Source organism: Aphidius gifuensis, linkage group LG3, assembly GCF_014905175.1.
Source record: "Aphidius gifuensis isolate YNYX2018 linkage group LG3, ASM1490517v1, whole genome shotgun sequence".
Classification (NCBI taxonomy): domain Eukaryota; kingdom Metazoa; phylum Arthropoda; class Insecta; order Hymenoptera; family Braconidae; genus Aphidius; species Aphidius gifuensis.
Genome location: NC_057790.1, coordinates 21,981,998 through 21,998,136, shown reverse-complemented (window position 1 = coordinate 21,998,136; position 16,139 = coordinate 21,981,998). Strand labels below are relative to the sequence as shown.

Below are 16,139 nucleotides of genomic sequence, written 5' to 3'. Positions count from 1 at the left end.
TGGTTTTTTTTATTTTCACATTTTTAACACTTGTTTTTTTATCTACTTTTTAAATTTTTATTTATAAATTTTTAGCTAGTTTTTTATTTATTTTTAAAACACATACACTGTATGGAAAAAAAGTCCTGCCGGTTTATCTATATTTTTTTTTTTATGCAATCCGCCATTGTTAATGTTTTTTTTTTTTTTATTTATAAAAAAAGCGCTGTAATCAATTTGCGGGAAATTTTAAATTTACATTACGACAATTAGCTATTTAATTAATTAAGAAATTTTTGCAAAATAATTTTTTTAATAATTATAAGCAAAATAAGTTGCTAATTTTTTTATTTATAAAAATTTAATACTCCTTTTTTTTACCAGGATATTATCAATGCATTACGCAACGACTATAAATATTTTAAATATTTGAAAAAGCTATTTTTGTAATGACCAGTAGTTATTATTCATACATCTACATGTACATATAATGATAAAATAAAAATAAAATGTAGAGTAAATAAAATTAAATTCTGACTCATCAAGTATTTTTAAAAATAAAATTAACTTTAAGCTTTAAAAAATGAAAAAGAATAAAAAAACAACAACAACAATATACTGACATTAAACATAATAATAATTAACAACAACAACAAAAATTATAATTATTATATTTATAGTGATGCCCCCCCCCCATCTTGTTTTGAAAACAAATAACAAAAAAAAAGAGCAAAAATTAATCTAACCTAACCTGCTTGTGCACTTGGCACTTGAGTGTTTTGATACATCATCAATTTGTGAATAAAAAAAAAGAAAACAATTTATTGCCATTAAAGGTAAAACAAAGCAAAATAAATAAATTAAATTAATAGACATAATATTAATCATAAGTATTATTTAAAATAATTAAAATAAATGTTGTTTTTTTTAATAGAAAAAATATGACAAGTAGTCATGAAGACATAGCAACAACAATAACAACAACAACAACAACAACAACGAATAACGTAATACAAAATCAAATGGATAATGTTTATGAATCAATGGATACAAGTGAATCAAATAATATTGATACATTAACTGTCTCAAATATAAATCAACAAATGACAAATGATTCACAGCCAATAGATCCTGATGGTTTTATCATAAATGATGATGTTCCATATGTCAATAATGTGTCAAGGTCATTAATTCAAAGTGATGATGATATTAATCATAATACAAATACAAATCAAGTACAATTAAATGATGCATTATCACTTGAACGTATGAATAATAATGTTACATTTAATTCAGTTGATATAAATAATGATATAATACCAATAACAAATTGCAATCAATCAATTGGTGAATTAAATATACCAACAACTAGTCAAACTAAAATACCATGTAATATTAAAATACCAATTGAAGGTACCAAAGTATCTCCAAAAATAATTAAGAAAGCTGGTCCATATATACTTGGTCCATTAATTGGTACATCACCTGTTCAAAGTATTGTACAATGTTTAGCTAAAAAAACAGATACAAATAAATTTTATACAATTAAAATATTAACACTTAAAGATAATAATGAATATGAAACACAAGATGATAGACAAGGTAAAATGTTACTACATGCTGAATATTCATTATTAAGTTTATTAAAAAATCAAAATGGTGTTGTTCAACATCATGGATTTTTTAAAGATTGTGCATTAAGTGAAAAAACATTATCAAATGGTAAAAGAATATATACTGGTAAATTAAAAAAACGTTTATGTTTAGTACTTGATTGTTTAACATCACATGATTATAATCCAATAAATAGTGATTTATTAAATCTTCAACATCATGTTATTAGAGAAAAAAAATTATGTGAAAAAGAAAGTTTATTAATATTTATTGATACAATTAAAATAATTGCTGAATTACATAAAAAAAATATTGTACATAGAGATATTAAATTAGGTAATTTAATATTAAATCGTAAAACAAGAAAAGTAACAATAACAAATTTTTGTTTAGGTAAATATTTATCAAGTGAAAATGATTTATTAAAAGATCAACGTGGTTCACCAGCATATATATCACCAGATGTATTATGTGGTAAACCATATTTAGGTAAACCATCAGATATGTGGGCATGTGGTGTTGTATTATTTACAATGCTTTATGGACAATTTCCATTTTATGATAGTAATCCAACTCAATTATTTATACGTATTAAAGCTGCTAATTTTTTTATACCAAATGATGGTAGAGTATCAAATGGTACTATTAATTTAATACGTAATTTACTTGTATTACAACCAAATCAACGTTTAACTGCAATACAAGTATTAGATTCATTATCAACAATTATTGGTACATTAAAAATACCTAAAATTATTGGTGAAGAAGAACAAGTTGTTCCTGATATTAATGACATTGAAAATAATAAATCTAAAAATAATAATAGCAGCAGCAGTAACAGTCAAGGATATAAAAGCTTTGAAACAAGACCATTATCTGATTTTATTAAACACAATTCAACACAATTTCAACAACAAGATAAAAATAATCAAAAAATTAATAATAATAATAATCATCATCTTCAAACACCAAGTCCATTGGTATCAAGAGGTAGACCATACAGACAAATTCCAGTTTATAGAATTGATACTGATCCAAGAGAGCTAACACAAGTTGAATTAGAAAGATATGAACATCTTATACCACGTGATAATTCATCAGCAAGACAACATATTAATAACTCACAGTCATCAACAGTTAGACGTGATGGAATTGCTGGACGTACACGTACAACAGCATCAACAGCATCAAGATATCATAGACCAGTACAATCAAACCCAACAACAACAACAACAACAACAGCACAAGATTCATCACAACAACAGCAACAACAACAACATGCTGTGTCAAGAATTATACAAAATCCAATAGATTCAGTTCAAATGATTAATAACTCGTCATTGAATTTGGATTATCCATTAGTATGGAATAATATACCATCAAATAATGATTCAATTAATCCAGCTGAAATAATAAATCAGAATTTAACAACAACAGCTAGTGATTTACCAGCACCTTTAGTGAGTGATTCATTTATTGGAATAATAAATCCATCAAATTCAGCTAGCCAATCTTTAAATTCTTCAAATGTTAATCAACTTGGTGATAGACAAACGAGAAATTTAGTTAGAGATATAGCTATTCAATCATCAATTGAAAGATTTGATAATTCAATAAGACAAAATTCATCATCATCGTCATCGTCATCATCATTAGCATCAACAAGAGCTACAAGAATATCACAAATGAGATCAAGAGAACAACATGCTAGAATGGTATCAATGGCATTACGTGCTTGTTTAACAAATCAAAATAATAATCAAAGAACAACAAATGATACTGGAACATCACCAATTGTTGGTATTAGTAATAGATCTGTTCCTGATATTGAAACAAGAAATAATCAATCAAGATTTCGTGAAGTTATGGTTGATCGTTTAATATCTCTACGTGTAAGAATGCAACAAAATAGAATTGATAATATTGAAAGAGAAATGAATGCAAGAAATAATTTTATATCAACTTTAAATACAAATAATAATAATATAAGAAGATCAACACCACCAAGAAGATCAACAATTGGAACAAATAGACATACACCATATTCATCACATTTAAGATATTCAATTAGACCAAATCATAATGTAACAATTGATTCTTCAACTTCTCAAATTAATGCAATTCAACGTAATACTAATCAAACAACAACAACAACAACACCAACAACAACTGATAGATCATCTCCAATTAGTTTTGAAAATGCATTACAAAGATTGGCCAATCGACTTAGAACATCTTCACAAGCTCCAACATCAAGAAGACCACCACCAACAACAAATGAATCTAATGATTCATCAAATTCATCTAATCAAAGACACTTGAATTAAATTTTATATTTTTTTTTAAGTAAAAAAAAAACAAGCATGCATATTTTAAAAATTAAAAACATAAATTATTTATACATATTGATTGATTATCTATTGATAAAAAATTTTTTAAAATACTTTTGTATAATAATTGTTGAAATATTTCGTACTTTTTAGTAATTAATTTTTAATAATTACTATTAGTTAATAAAAATTATTAATAATAATATCAAAATAATTGTTTTAAATAATTTTAAATAACCGGATTAACAACAGCAGCCATTTTGATATTATTTGCGCAAACTCGAGAATATTTTCTGTTTTGTGTGTGGCAGTGTGTGGATTTTTTTTCCTTTTTCCACCTTTTTCGTTGACTCTCGCGTGTTAAAACCGTGCAAAATGAAGGCTAAAGGAGAGGTAGTTATTATTTTAAATAATTAAATAAATATACAATGAAAATAATGTGAAAAATAATTACTTATAAAATAATATAATAGATAAAAAAGTTTAATAGTGATTAATATTTATATTTCAAAGTGATTAATTGATTTAAATTAGGCAGCATGGTTTACATAACCTCAATTTAATAAATTAATTTATTTTTTAAATTTTTTTTAGCTTAAAGAATATGAAGTCATTGGAAGAAAACTTCCAACAGAAAAGGAGAAGACAACTCCTCTTTATAAAATGAGAATTTTTGCACCAGATAGAATTGTTGCAAAATCTCGTTTTTGGTATTTCTTGAGACAATTGAAAAAATTCAAGAAATCAACTGGAGAAATTGTATCTCTTAAACAGGTAATTTATCACTTTAAATTTTTACTCAAAAAAATTAAATAACAATATAAATTAATAATTGTATTTATGATTGTTTTTTTAGGTGTATGAAAAATCACCAGTTACAATTAAAAATTTTGGAATTTGGTTACGTTATGATTCAAGATCTGGAACTCACAACATGTACCGTGAGTACAGAGATTTGACAGTATCAGGTGCAGTAACACAATGCTACCGTGATATGGGTGCTCGTCATCGTGCTCGTGCTCACTCAATTCAAATCATCAAAGTTGAACTTGTTAAAGCATCAAACTGTCGCAGACCCCAGGTCAAACAATTCCATGATGCCAAGATTCGTTTCCCATTACCCAAAAGAATTCAACATCGTAACCAGATGCCAAGATTTAGTGTACGCAAACCACGTACATATTTCCAATAATCTGTTACTTCAATAAGGAAATGATGATGAAGATGTTGATAATAAATACACAAAAAATACATAAATTTTATGCATTTAAAATACATTTTATTATCTCTACCTTTTTTTTTAATTTAAGACGTTATTTATGACAAATTATTAGTTGCATTTCTACTATTTTTTTGCAAGTTGGAATCAAGTTTAATTTTTATAGAAAAAAGAAATAAATTTCTAGGTTTTCAATGCAATTAAAATGATGCATTTAAGTTTAACAGGTTTTTTGTTAAAAGAAAACAATTGTTCATATAACTTTTATTTAATTAATTTTATTGTTTTTTAAAAATTGTTTTTAAATTTGGCAATCATGACTACGACCAAGCTGCTAACTTCAGGCCAGTTTATTCATGAAAATTACAACTTTTGATGGTATTTAATAGTATTTTTAATAACTAATGTATTGTTTTTATATTTTAAAAAAATATAATTATTATTTAAGATATAAAAATGAAGGTGACTATTATATTTATGCGGTATATTAAAAATATAAAATTAATTTTTGTCAGTTGGTATGATTGGAGACAACTTCACAACGTCAAAGAAAAGCTGAGAAAAGAGCAAGAAAATACTCAATTAATATATTTTTTTTTTCTCCTTATGAGTCATTTTACCTGACATCATCAGCTGATATTACACAACTTGTGCAAGTTTAATTTTAAAAGATTTAATTAATTGAATTATAATTTTAATAAAATTGACAATGGGTCAAATGTTGGCTCATCATGATACTGAAGAACGAATAGAGTATGATGAAAACAACAACAATGGTTTGATCATGTGTGATAGATATATACCTGAAGAAGTAATTTCACAAATTTTAATTCAGTATATTGATTATAAATCACTTGTCAATTGTCAACTTGTTTGTAAACATTGGAAAAATTTAATTCGTAATTATATATGGCGTAAAAAGTATGAATCACTTGTTGGAAAATCATTGTGCTCAACTGAAGATATTTCATGGACTGTTTATTATCAAATAATTCATAAAAAACCATTTAATAAAAATTTAATAAAAAATCATTCGGGTCAGGAACAATTGAAACATTGGACAATCATTGGACAAGGTGGTGATGATTGGATTGTTGAGGAGCCACCCCTTGGTGTACCAGAGGTACCAAAAGAAGCTCAATTTGATGATAAACAACGTTGTTTTGTTACATCATATGTTCCATGTACAAAACGTCAAATTGTTTGTTTAGTTTCTGAAGGATTTTCACCAGAAATTTTAGATAAATATCAGCCTTCAATTAATGTATGTGTTTTTATCATTTACAAACAAGAAAAATATGAAAATATATAATAATTAATTGTTATTTTATAGATTGGCGAATGGTACAGTTGCAGATGGGATTGTCCAGCATATTACAGATGCTCCATACGTCTTCTTGATGCCAAAAATAGGACAATTGATACTTTCAATTTTGATGATACAATCATTGATGAAACACAAAATATTTGGCATCATGTATGTATTTTTATTTGTACAAATTGATCAGGTGTATTTTAAAACCTATATTTTATTTATTTTAATTATTTAAAGATGTCCCATGAATTTAAAAATTATGGACCTGGATTAAGGAAGATTCTTTTCCAACATGAAGGACAAGACAAACGTTTTTGGGCTGGACACTATGGTAGTAAAATGACTGGAGCATATGTTATTATTAAAGCTCAAAAACTCACTACTGCTATCAATAAATAACAAGGAAAATTAATTTTTTATCATTCAAATTATGTTGCTGGCAACATGTGCAAGTTACCTTATTTTTATCTTCTTGAATGTTGACTATTAAAATTTGTAAAAAAGATTTTTTTATTAACTTGTCAACATTTTTAAATAACAATTATGGAAAATATATATATTTATGTATTTTTATTGATAAATTTATATATATATTTTTTTTTATATAAAATCAATAATTTGCACTTTTAATTCATTTAAATTAACAAGATTTTTTGGTACTGGATTTTGATTATAAACAAAAAAAATTATGTAATATTTAGAGCTACATATAATTTTCTAACAAGCCAAAATGTTTAATCACCAAGTTCAACTAATATTTTATGTTTTTTACTTGCAAAAAGATTTTTTTCAAATCAATATTTTATCAACTTCAGTATTAATAATATTTTTAAATTTTACAAAATCATTAAAAACTTTATAAATACAATCAACTGTTTTAATAAAAAAGTGTTGTTATATCAGAATAATAATAAGCCATCAAGTAAATCAAGATGAACCAAATAAAATGATGAATTTTTAAATCCAGCTGTTAATTTTATTGATGCAATATATTCATGTTGATTTGAAAATTTCCCAATTATATGTAATACATTTATTTTACAACTTCATCATGTGTTCAAATGAATTTATTGATGATCCTGACATGAGACTTGGTCCACGATTTTTTTTAGGACAGTGAATACAAAAAAATAATAAAAAATTGTTATCGTCAGCTTGGTCATCGTGCATGTGTTAACAAGTTTTAGGAGCCACACATGGGTCCAAGTTAATTTTTTTTTAATCTTTGATGATTCATCAAGTAACCTACGTAGTTTTTATACATGTGCTGCCGATCACGAACGATACGTTCGTCTGCGTTCGTCAGTCATCATCTTTTCCTTGCACCATCATATGTAATTTGATCATTCAACAATTAATACTACATTGACATTGGTTCATCAAGAATATATTCATCAAAAAATCAACAGCAGACAAAGACTACTAATTTATCAGGTACGTGGTTGTATTAATTATTTGCAATTTAATATTTTATTATTTTTCTCAAAACACGTGTTATAACCACGTGACATTCTAAAACATCTACAAGTTTAATTTACAAATAGCTGATAAATTTAATTATAAATTATTTTTAAAAATTCACAGAAAAAAAAAAATGGAATCGATGGCAATTGATAATGAAAATCAAATGGAGTATGAGGAAAACAACAACAACGGTTTACTAATTTGTGATAAATATATACCTGAGGAACTCCTTTCAAAAATACTAATTTATTTTGTTGATTATAAATCACTTTTAAATTGTCAACTTGTCTGTAAACATTGGAAATATTTAATTCACAATTATATATGGCGTAGAAAAAGTGAATTAATTGTTGGCCAATCACTTTGTTCAATCACGGACATACCATGGATAGTTTATTATCAAATAATTCATAAAAATCCATTTAATAAAAATTTAATAAAAAATCATTCGGGTCAAGAACAATTAAAACATTGGAAAGTAATTCTGCAAGGTGGTGATAAGTGGATTGTTGAAGAACCACCAATTGGTGTCCCAGAATTACCAAGTGAAGCTCAATTTGATGACAAACAACGTTGTTTTGTTACATCATATTCTCCTTGTATAAAACGTCAAGCTATTTCTTTAGTTTCTCAAGGATTTTTACCAGAAATTTTAGATAATTATCAGCTTTCAATTGATGTATGTGTTTTTATCATTTACAAATAAGAAAAATATGAAAATATTAATAATTAATTGTCATTTTATAGATTGGAGAATGGTACAGTTGCAGATCTGATTGTCTAGCATCTTACAAATGCTCCATACGTCTTCTTGATGACAAAAATAAGACAATTGATACTTTTAATTTTGATCATACAATGACTGGAAACACACAAAATATTTGGCATCATGTATGTATTTTTATTTGTACAAATTTATCAGGTTTATTTTAAAAGCTATATTTTATTTATTTTGATAATTAATTAATTAATTTATTATTATTTTGTAAAGATGTCCCATGAATTTAAAAATTTTGGACCTGGATTAAGGAAGATTGTATTTCAACATGAAGGAAAAGACCAACAGAGTTGGGCTGGACACTATGGTAGCAAAATGACAGGAGCATATGCTATTATCAAATTATCTGATGGAAAAAAATCACTACCACAATCAACAACTGATAATTAAATTTTTATATCATTTAAATTAAACATATGTTGATGCAAATAAAAAAAAATAAAAATTAATTAATTATTTATAAAGAAACAATACAATAATTCTTTTTTCATTGACTTATTGAGATTCAAAATGTATTTTATTTTGTAAAAATGTATTGATATAATCCTGATGACTTTTTTACGACAGGGAATATAGAAATTTATCGGTATCTATAGATTCTAGTGCGGTGAAAAATAACTATCATGATTTCCGTCATCGTGTATACGTGTTTTAGATGCCGCGTACATTTTTTTTTTTTTTTCCTTTTTTAATCTATGATGATTCATCAAGCTGTCCACTATGTGTTAATGCACGTGCTGCCATTAATTAATAAGACATTCGTCGCTCATCATCGTTTTTTTTACTGCATGAAATTTTATTTTATAATTTAACAATTAATTTTACGCACCTTCATTGACTCATCAATAAAAGATCAACAGCAGACAAAAAGCAAATATCTATTAGGTACGTAGTCATGTTAATTATTAACTATTGAGGTTGTTTTTTTTTCTCAATTCACGTGGTATATAACCAGGTGACATTGTAAAACTATTGCTAGATTAATTTTAAAATACTCAATTACGTAATTTAATTATATTTTTAAAAAATATTTACAGAAAACAATGGGTCAATCGTGGTCTCATATTGATAATAATCAAATTGACAACAATGGTCTATTGATGAGTGATAAATATATACCTGAAGAAGTAATTTCACAGATATTAATTCAGTATGTTGATTATAAATCACTTGTTAATTGTCAAGTTGTCTGTAAACATTGGAATAATTTAATTCAAGATTATATATGGCGTAGAAAAAGTGAATTAATTGTTGGCCAATCACTGTGTTTAATCACAGACATGTCATGGATAGTTTATTATCAAATTTGTCATAAAAAACCATTTAATAGGAATTTAATAAAAAATTATTCTGGAAAAGATAATTTAGATGATTGGTTATTCATTTGTCAGGGTCGTGAGGGTTGGACTGTTGAGAAACCACCAATAAGTGGTGTACTAGAAATACCAAAAGAGGCTCAATTTGATGATAAACAATGTTGTTTTGTAACAGCTTCTCATAATTCTGTAAAACGTCAAGTTATTCATTTAGATAATACAGGACTTTCATCAGAATTTTTTGATAATTATCATCCTTTAATTGAGGTATACGCATTTTTAATATTTAAAATAGACATTTTTGATATTTACGATAGAAAAATATTGATTGTTAATTGTGTTTTTATAGATTGGAGAGTGGTACACTTGTAGCACAGATCGTCCAGCAAATTACAAATGCTCTGTACGTCTTCTTGGTGAAAGAAATAAAACTCTAGATACTTTTTTTTTTAATGGAACAATAAGTGAGGAAAAAAAATGTACATGGCAACATGTAAGTATTTTTTAATTACAAAAAAATTACTGGGTTCTGTTACTTTTTAATATAATTGACTAATTTATCACTGTATATTTTATGTTCAATAGGTTTCTCATGAATTTAAAAATTATGGACCTGGTTTAAGAAAAATTGTCTTTCAACATGAAGGACATTCACGGCCCTCAGCTGGTGGATGTAAAATGACTGGAGCATATGTTATTATCAAAAGTATGTGAGGACAAAATGAAAATTAAAATTTTAACTATTAAAATGAATACAAATTCATTAATTTTTAACAAATTATTTATAAAGAAAAATGATCTTTTGTTGATTTTTTAAAATTTTAAAAATGATATTTATAATAAAAATATATTGATGCATTTGTTAATAATGAATTTTCATTTTTTTAAAATTTTTTAAATTAACAATTCCCAGCTTTTATTTAACCCAAACAACCCAAGATGTTAAATCACCAAGTTCAAATAATATTTCATGTTTTTTACTTGTAAAAATATTTTTGTTAATCAATGTCCTATCAACTTCAGTATTAATTATATTTTAGAAAATTATAAAAATTGTCAAAACATCATTTGGTGTTTCTCAATAAATAAATTGAAGACCCGACAATATGGAACGTGATCCACCATTTTTTTAGGACAACAAATACAAAAATTTACTAGTGACAAGTGTATACAAAAACAATAACACGATCTACGTGTCGTGTAAATTTTTTTTTTTTATCTATAATGATTCAACAATTTCCCAGGCATAATCGGCTATTTATGAGCAAGAAAATAGTCAACCGAATTTTTTTTTTCTTCATCATAAAAGTATATAAGTCTATCAAGCACAAGTGAGTTATTTTTTTATTTTTCATTTCACCTGACTGGTTGGTTAATGTACTATAGTAATATAATTTTAAAACAGTGGATTACTTGATTAATTGTATATTTAAAAATTTACAGAAAAAAAAAAATGGATCATATTGATGATGAAGACCAAATGGAGTATGAAGAAAAAAACAACAATGGTCTATTGATTTGTGATAAATCTATACCCGTGGAAATCATTTCACAAATACTAATTTATTTTGTTGATTACAAATCACTTGTTAATTGTCAAATTGTATCCCAAGATTGGAAAAATTTAATTCGAAATTACATATGGCATAAAAAGAGTGAATTGATTGTTGGTAAATCACTTCATTTAATTGAGGAAGTGTCATGGAAAGTATATTACCAAATTTGTCATAAAAAACCGATTAATAAAAATATAATAAAAAATCATTCTGGTCAAGAACAATTGGCCAATTGGCGTATTTCACGGTGGTTTAATTGTCGAGGTGATGAATGGATTGTTGAAGAGCCACCAAGGGGTGTACCAGAATTACCAAAAGAGGCCCAATTTGATGATAAACAACGATGTTTTAGTACATCATTTAATATGTCATCAAAACTTCAATTGATAAATTTAATTTCTGAAGGTTTTTCACCGGCATATTTAGATAAATTTCAGCCACCAATTAAGGTACCAAAAATATATAACATTTTTATTTTTACAAATGAAAATATAAAGCTATATATATGCAATTTTTAAGCAGTTTGGTGAATGGTACATTTGTAAAAGGAATTCTCCAACGTTATATAAATGTCATGTAACTCTTATTAATCGTGATGGTAAATTTATGGCTAATTTTAATTTCGAAAATACACTTATTGTCGAAGAACAAAACACTTGGCGTTATGTAAGTGTATTTTTAATTAAAAAAAAAAATATTATTACGGTTATAAGCTATAGCTATGGGTATATTTTATCTTTAAATATTGATTAAGGGATATTAACATTTATTATGTTAAAGGTTTCTTTTGAATTTAAAAATTATGGACCAGGACTGAGAAAGATTTTTTTTCAACATGGTGGTAGAGATAAATTTGGACTTAATGGAAGTAAAATGGCAGGAGCATCTATTACTATTAATGTACACTATGACCATTTGTTATCATCAATGACTAATTAATAATTTGCATCTTGATGTTTTAAAATTTTTAAGTAATATTATTATAAAATTAAAAAATATATTTACATTGTTATATTGAAAAATTTGTGAATACAATTAGATGTTTTATTAAAAGTTATTTCATCTGGGTTTTTATTTTAATTATTAATTATTATTTTTGACTATAATAAACCTTTGAGTAAATCAAAAAAATAAAATAATGAATTTCTTTGACGAGTCATAAGCTTTATTACTTTGTGGAATTTTCACCAGGAATTTTAGATGAATACTAAATTGAGATACGTATTTTTAGTATTCACAAAATAAAAATATAAAAATGATGCAAATTAATTTTAATTTTATAGATTAGATAATAGTGCAGTTGCAGATGGGATTGTTCAACATTTTACAGATGATCTATACGTTTTCTTGTAATGAAAATAAGACTTTAGATAATTTTAATTTTCATGATATAGACTTATTGATGGAGAAACAGACTTGTGGCATCATAGAGGGTATTTTTAATTTATAAAAATTAGTAGCTACAAGTATATTTATTTAAAGACAAAAATTCCCCATCAAAATCAACAAGTATAATCAATTTTTAACCAACTTTTTTTTATTAAATTGTCAATATTTTTAAGTAATAATTATAATAAAAATATATTTATAAATTTTTTAAATATAAACTATCAATATTTCTTATATATTTAAATTAATAATTTGAAATTTCATTTAATCTAAATGCCATTTCAACAAGATTTTGCGGTGTTGTATCTTGATAACAAACATAAAATTCTGTAATATTTGGAGCTGCATATAATCTTCCAACAACCCAAAATGTTAAATCACCAAGTTCAAATAATATTCCATGTTCTTTAATTGCAACAAGATTTTTGTTAATCAATGTTTTATCAACTTCAGTATTAATCATATTTTTAAATCTCACTGAATTATTAAATAATTTATGAATACAATGAGCTGTTTTATTAAAAATTGCTATAATATCAGAATTTTTATTTGAATTATTAATAATTCTTGATGATAATAGCAAGCCTTCAAGTGAATCAAGATGAACAAAATGAAATAATGAATTTTTTAATCCAGCTGTTAATTTTATTGGTGCAATATATTCAGCTTGATTTAAAAGATTTTCACGTATATCTGATAAATTTAATGTACAAGTTTGACTATCATTTCTGTAATTATCAACGTCTGATGTATCATCACCACCATCATCATCATCATCACTGTCATCAGAATTTTTAGATGATGTTTGATACATTTCTCTTGTTGCTCGTCTACCAAGTATCGGACCAATAGTATCATCACTTATTTCACTAACAGCACTTGTACCTTGACTTATTGAATCTTCTGATGTTTGTAATGAATAAATTGATGATCCCGACATTATTGGACTTTGTTCTGGACTTTTTTTTTTTAATATTGATGTTACCTCTGGTACTTTTGGTGTTGAATTATTAATTTTAACTGTTGTTGTTTGATTATTATCATTTGATTTTATAAAACCAAGTAAATTATCTGTTATTGTTGATTTAATACTTGTAGAATTTTTATCATTAACATCAATTGTTTCAGGACGTGTATTTGATGATATCCATTTATCAGCAAGATTTGATATACCAATTTTTTGTATATGTTTTAATGTTTCTTGTGCTTCTTCAACATAAAAAACATCTGGTCCTTCATTGTCATCTGGTAATGTTGTACATCCACCAGACTCAACTAATACTGCTAATAAATCATTATCAAAACCAACAATTAATATAAAATATTTACCATTTGATGTTAGTATTTTATTATCAGCTGTTAATTTATTTATTAATGTTGGATAAATTTTTCTCCATATAACCATTGATTTAATTGATTCATTTTCAACAAGATTTAAAAGTCCATTGAGACGTAAAAATGAATTTATATCAAGTAAATCATCACAAGGTAAATGACTTGATAATAAATAACTTTTATGATAAATACAACTACCAAGAATAGTATAAAGACGTTGACAATCCATTGGATCTTCATTCCAATCACGATAATCCATAGCTTCCATTTCATTTAATGCAGCATCAATTTGTATTTTAGCATCTTTTGGTAAATTAATAAAATGTGCAGCTTCAATAATACTTTCAAATTCAAATATATTTTTTTTAATTGTTGGATCATCATCATTATCAATTGTAATATTAATAATACATGAAAATAGCAATGTAAAAAAATGATTTAAATAATCATGATTAATTTCTGCAAATGCTAAATTTATATTTTTATAAATATAATTTAAATAACGTATAATATTATTAATTAATTTTGTTGATTCATCAAGACTATAATATTTATCTGGTATTGATATTAATAATAATTCTTTATTATCATTATTAGCTGATAAATAAAATATATTAATTATTTCATTATTATATTTTATTGTTGTACTTGATGGAGTTGAGCCAAATGTATCAGGTGAAAGATGATTAAGTGTTATAAATGCACCTCTTGATGTACATAATAATGAATGTGGTTTATTATTTTTTTTTGGATAAGCATAAACAACACCCTGATATTCAGCTCCATTTTCTTCAAGATCATTTGTATTTAAATATAATACACTAAATGAATAATTTAATAATATTTCAGCTAATTTATTACTGTCTTTTTTATCAATAAGTCTTTTTACTCTTGCTGATTTTTTTGGTATATTTAATAATGATGATTCTTCAACAGTAACTTCAACACCAGCAACTCTTTGTAATTCTAATTTAACACAACATGGTTTTATTATATTTGATAATAGTAATTCTAAATTATCAGTTGTTATTTCATGTTCATCAATACTTTTTAACCAATCACCAATTTTAATATTTTTATTTTTAATAATATCATTATTTGGAATAAAACCAGAAACCATAACACGAATTTTATCAGAAAATGTACCAGGTATTATACCAAGATAAGCTTCACATAGTGTTGCACGACGTCCTAATTTTTTACATTTATCTGGATCAATTGATAGTAATACATGTCTTATTTCACCAGCTTGATAATCATGAAATTTTACTTCTTTATTTGTTATATTATTTGTTGTATTATCAATATTTTTATTTGTTTTTTTAATTCTTGTACTGTAACGTTTACTTTCTCTTCTTCTAATTAATCTCATTAATTTACCGGCTCTTGTACTACGACGTCTATTTAATTCTTGTACTGGTGATTCAACAGGTTCAATTTGTTGTTGTTGTTGTTTTTTATTATCATCTGGATATGATTCAATATAAAAAACTTCACCATGTGCACCAATTTCAGTTTCCCATTCAGCAATTGAACTGTAAAAATTGACAAATAAAATTATTAAAATTAATTATTTGATTTTTTTTTATAATGCTTACCTTCCAGAGTCTGAATAATATGATTCACAACTAGATTCATCATCACTTTCCCACCAGTCATCTTCATTTTCTTTTGTCATTTTACGATCTTCTTGTTTTAACAAATTTTTACTATCAGAAACACTCATTGCACTTGTTTTTATTTTTTTATAACGACAACAACAACAACACGACAGACAAGAGGCTCACCTGAGCGTCTTGAAACATCATCATTATAAAGGATATAATAATAAAAATAAAAAAGAA

General features: G+C 25.4%; 5 protein-coding genes across 5 annotated transcripts; 4 read left to right on the top strand and 1 right to left on the bottom strand.

Annotated features, from left to right (window-relative positions):
• Positions 1 to 569: 569 nt before the first annotated feature.
• Positions 570 to 4,134, top strand: LOC122852863 (probable serine/threonine-protein kinase MARK-A). The gene is made up of 2 exons (XM_044152945.1): positions 570 to 815; positions 914 to 4,134. Exon 2 carries the CDS (start codon positions 921 to 923, stop codon positions 3,918 to 3,920), a length of 3,000 nt encoding a protein of 999 aa, XP_044008880.1. The 5' UTR covers positions 570 to 815; positions 914 to 920; the 3' UTR covers positions 3,921 to 4,134.
• Positions 4,135 to 4,217: 83 nt separating this feature from the next.
• On the top strand, positions 4,218 to 5,180 carry LOC122852862 (60S ribosomal protein L18a-like). The gene is made up of 3 exons (XM_044152944.1): positions 4,218 to 4,316; positions 4,518 to 4,697; positions 4,780 to 5,180. Exons 1-3 carry the CDS (start codon positions 4,299 to 4,301, stop codon positions 5,113 to 5,115), a joined length of 534 nt encoding a protein of 177 aa, XP_044008879.1. The 5' UTR covers positions 4,218 to 4,298; the 3' UTR covers positions 5,116 to 5,180.
• A 501-nt stretch (positions 5,181 to 5,681) lies between these two features.
• Positions 5,682 to 7,419, top strand: LOC122852861 (F-box only protein 44-like). Its single transcript, XM_044152943.1, has 3 exons — positions 5,682 to 6,406; positions 6,476 to 6,619; positions 6,695 to 7,419. Exons 1-3 carry the CDS (start codon positions 5,852 to 5,854, stop codon positions 6,854 to 6,856), a joined length of 861 nt encoding a protein of 286 aa, XP_044008878.1. The 5' UTR covers positions 5,682 to 5,851; the 3' UTR covers positions 6,857 to 7,419.
• Positions 7,420 to 8,060: 641 nt separating this feature from the next.
• LOC122851052 (F-box only protein 44-like) lies at positions 8,061 to 9,089 on the top strand. The gene is made up of 3 exons (XM_044150103.1): positions 8,061 to 8,600; positions 8,669 to 8,812; positions 8,913 to 9,089. Exons 1-3 carry the CDS (start codon positions 8,061 to 8,063, stop codon positions 9,087 to 9,089), a joined length of 861 nt encoding a protein of 286 aa, XP_044006038.1.
• A 4,115-nt stretch (positions 9,090 to 13,204) lies between these two features.
• Positions 13,205 to 16,094, bottom strand: LOC122851051 (protein inturned). Its single transcript, XM_044150101.1, has 2 exons — positions 15,894 to 16,094; positions 13,205 to 15,830 (listed from the first exon to the last, which is right to left on the bottom strand). Exons 1-2 carry the CDS (start codon positions 16,019 to 16,021, stop codon positions 13,205 to 13,207), a joined length of 2,754 nt encoding a protein of 917 aa, XP_044006036.1. The 5' UTR covers positions 16,022 to 16,094.
• Positions 16,095 to 16,139: the final 45 nt, after the last annotated feature.

Coding starts and splice junctions, on each gene's coding strand:
- LOC122851052 (XM_044150103.1), top strand. CDS start 8,061: ATGGCAATTGATAATGAAAATCAAATGGAGTATGAGGAAAACAACAAC. Junction 8,601..8,668: donor ATTATCAGCTTTCAATTGAT/GTATGTGTTTTT, acceptor GTCATTTTATAG/ATTGGAGAATGGTACAGTTG. Junction 8,813..8,912: donor CACAAAATATTTGGCATCAT/GTATGTATTTTT, acceptor TATTTTGTAAAG/ATGTCCCATGAATTTAAAAA.
- LOC122852862 (XM_044152944.1), top strand. Junction 4,698..4,779: donor AAATTGTATCTCTTAAACAG/GTAATTTATCAC, acceptor TTGTTTTTTTAG/GTGTATGAAAAATCACCAGT.
- LOC122851051 (XM_044150101.1), bottom strand. CDS start 16,021: ATGAGTGTTTCTGATAGTAAAAATTTGTTAAAACAAGAAGATCGTAAA. Junction 15,831..15,893: donor TATTATTCAGACTCTGGAAG/GTAAGCATTATA, acceptor CAATTTTTACAG/TTCAATTGCTGAATGGGAAA.
- LOC122852861 (XM_044152943.1), top strand. CDS start 5,852: ATGGGTCAAATGTTGGCTCATCATGATACTGAAGAACGAATAGAGTAT. Junction 6,407..6,475: donor AATATCAGCCTTCAATTAAT/GTATGTGTTTTT, acceptor GTTATTTTATAG/ATTGGCGAATGGTACAGTTG. Junction 6,620..6,694: donor CACAAAATATTTGGCATCAT/GTATGTATTTTT, acceptor AATTATTTAAAG/ATGTCCCATGAATTTAAAAA.
- LOC122852863 (XM_044152945.1), top strand. CDS start 921: ATGACAAGTAGTCATGAAGACATAGCAACAACAATAACAACAACAACA.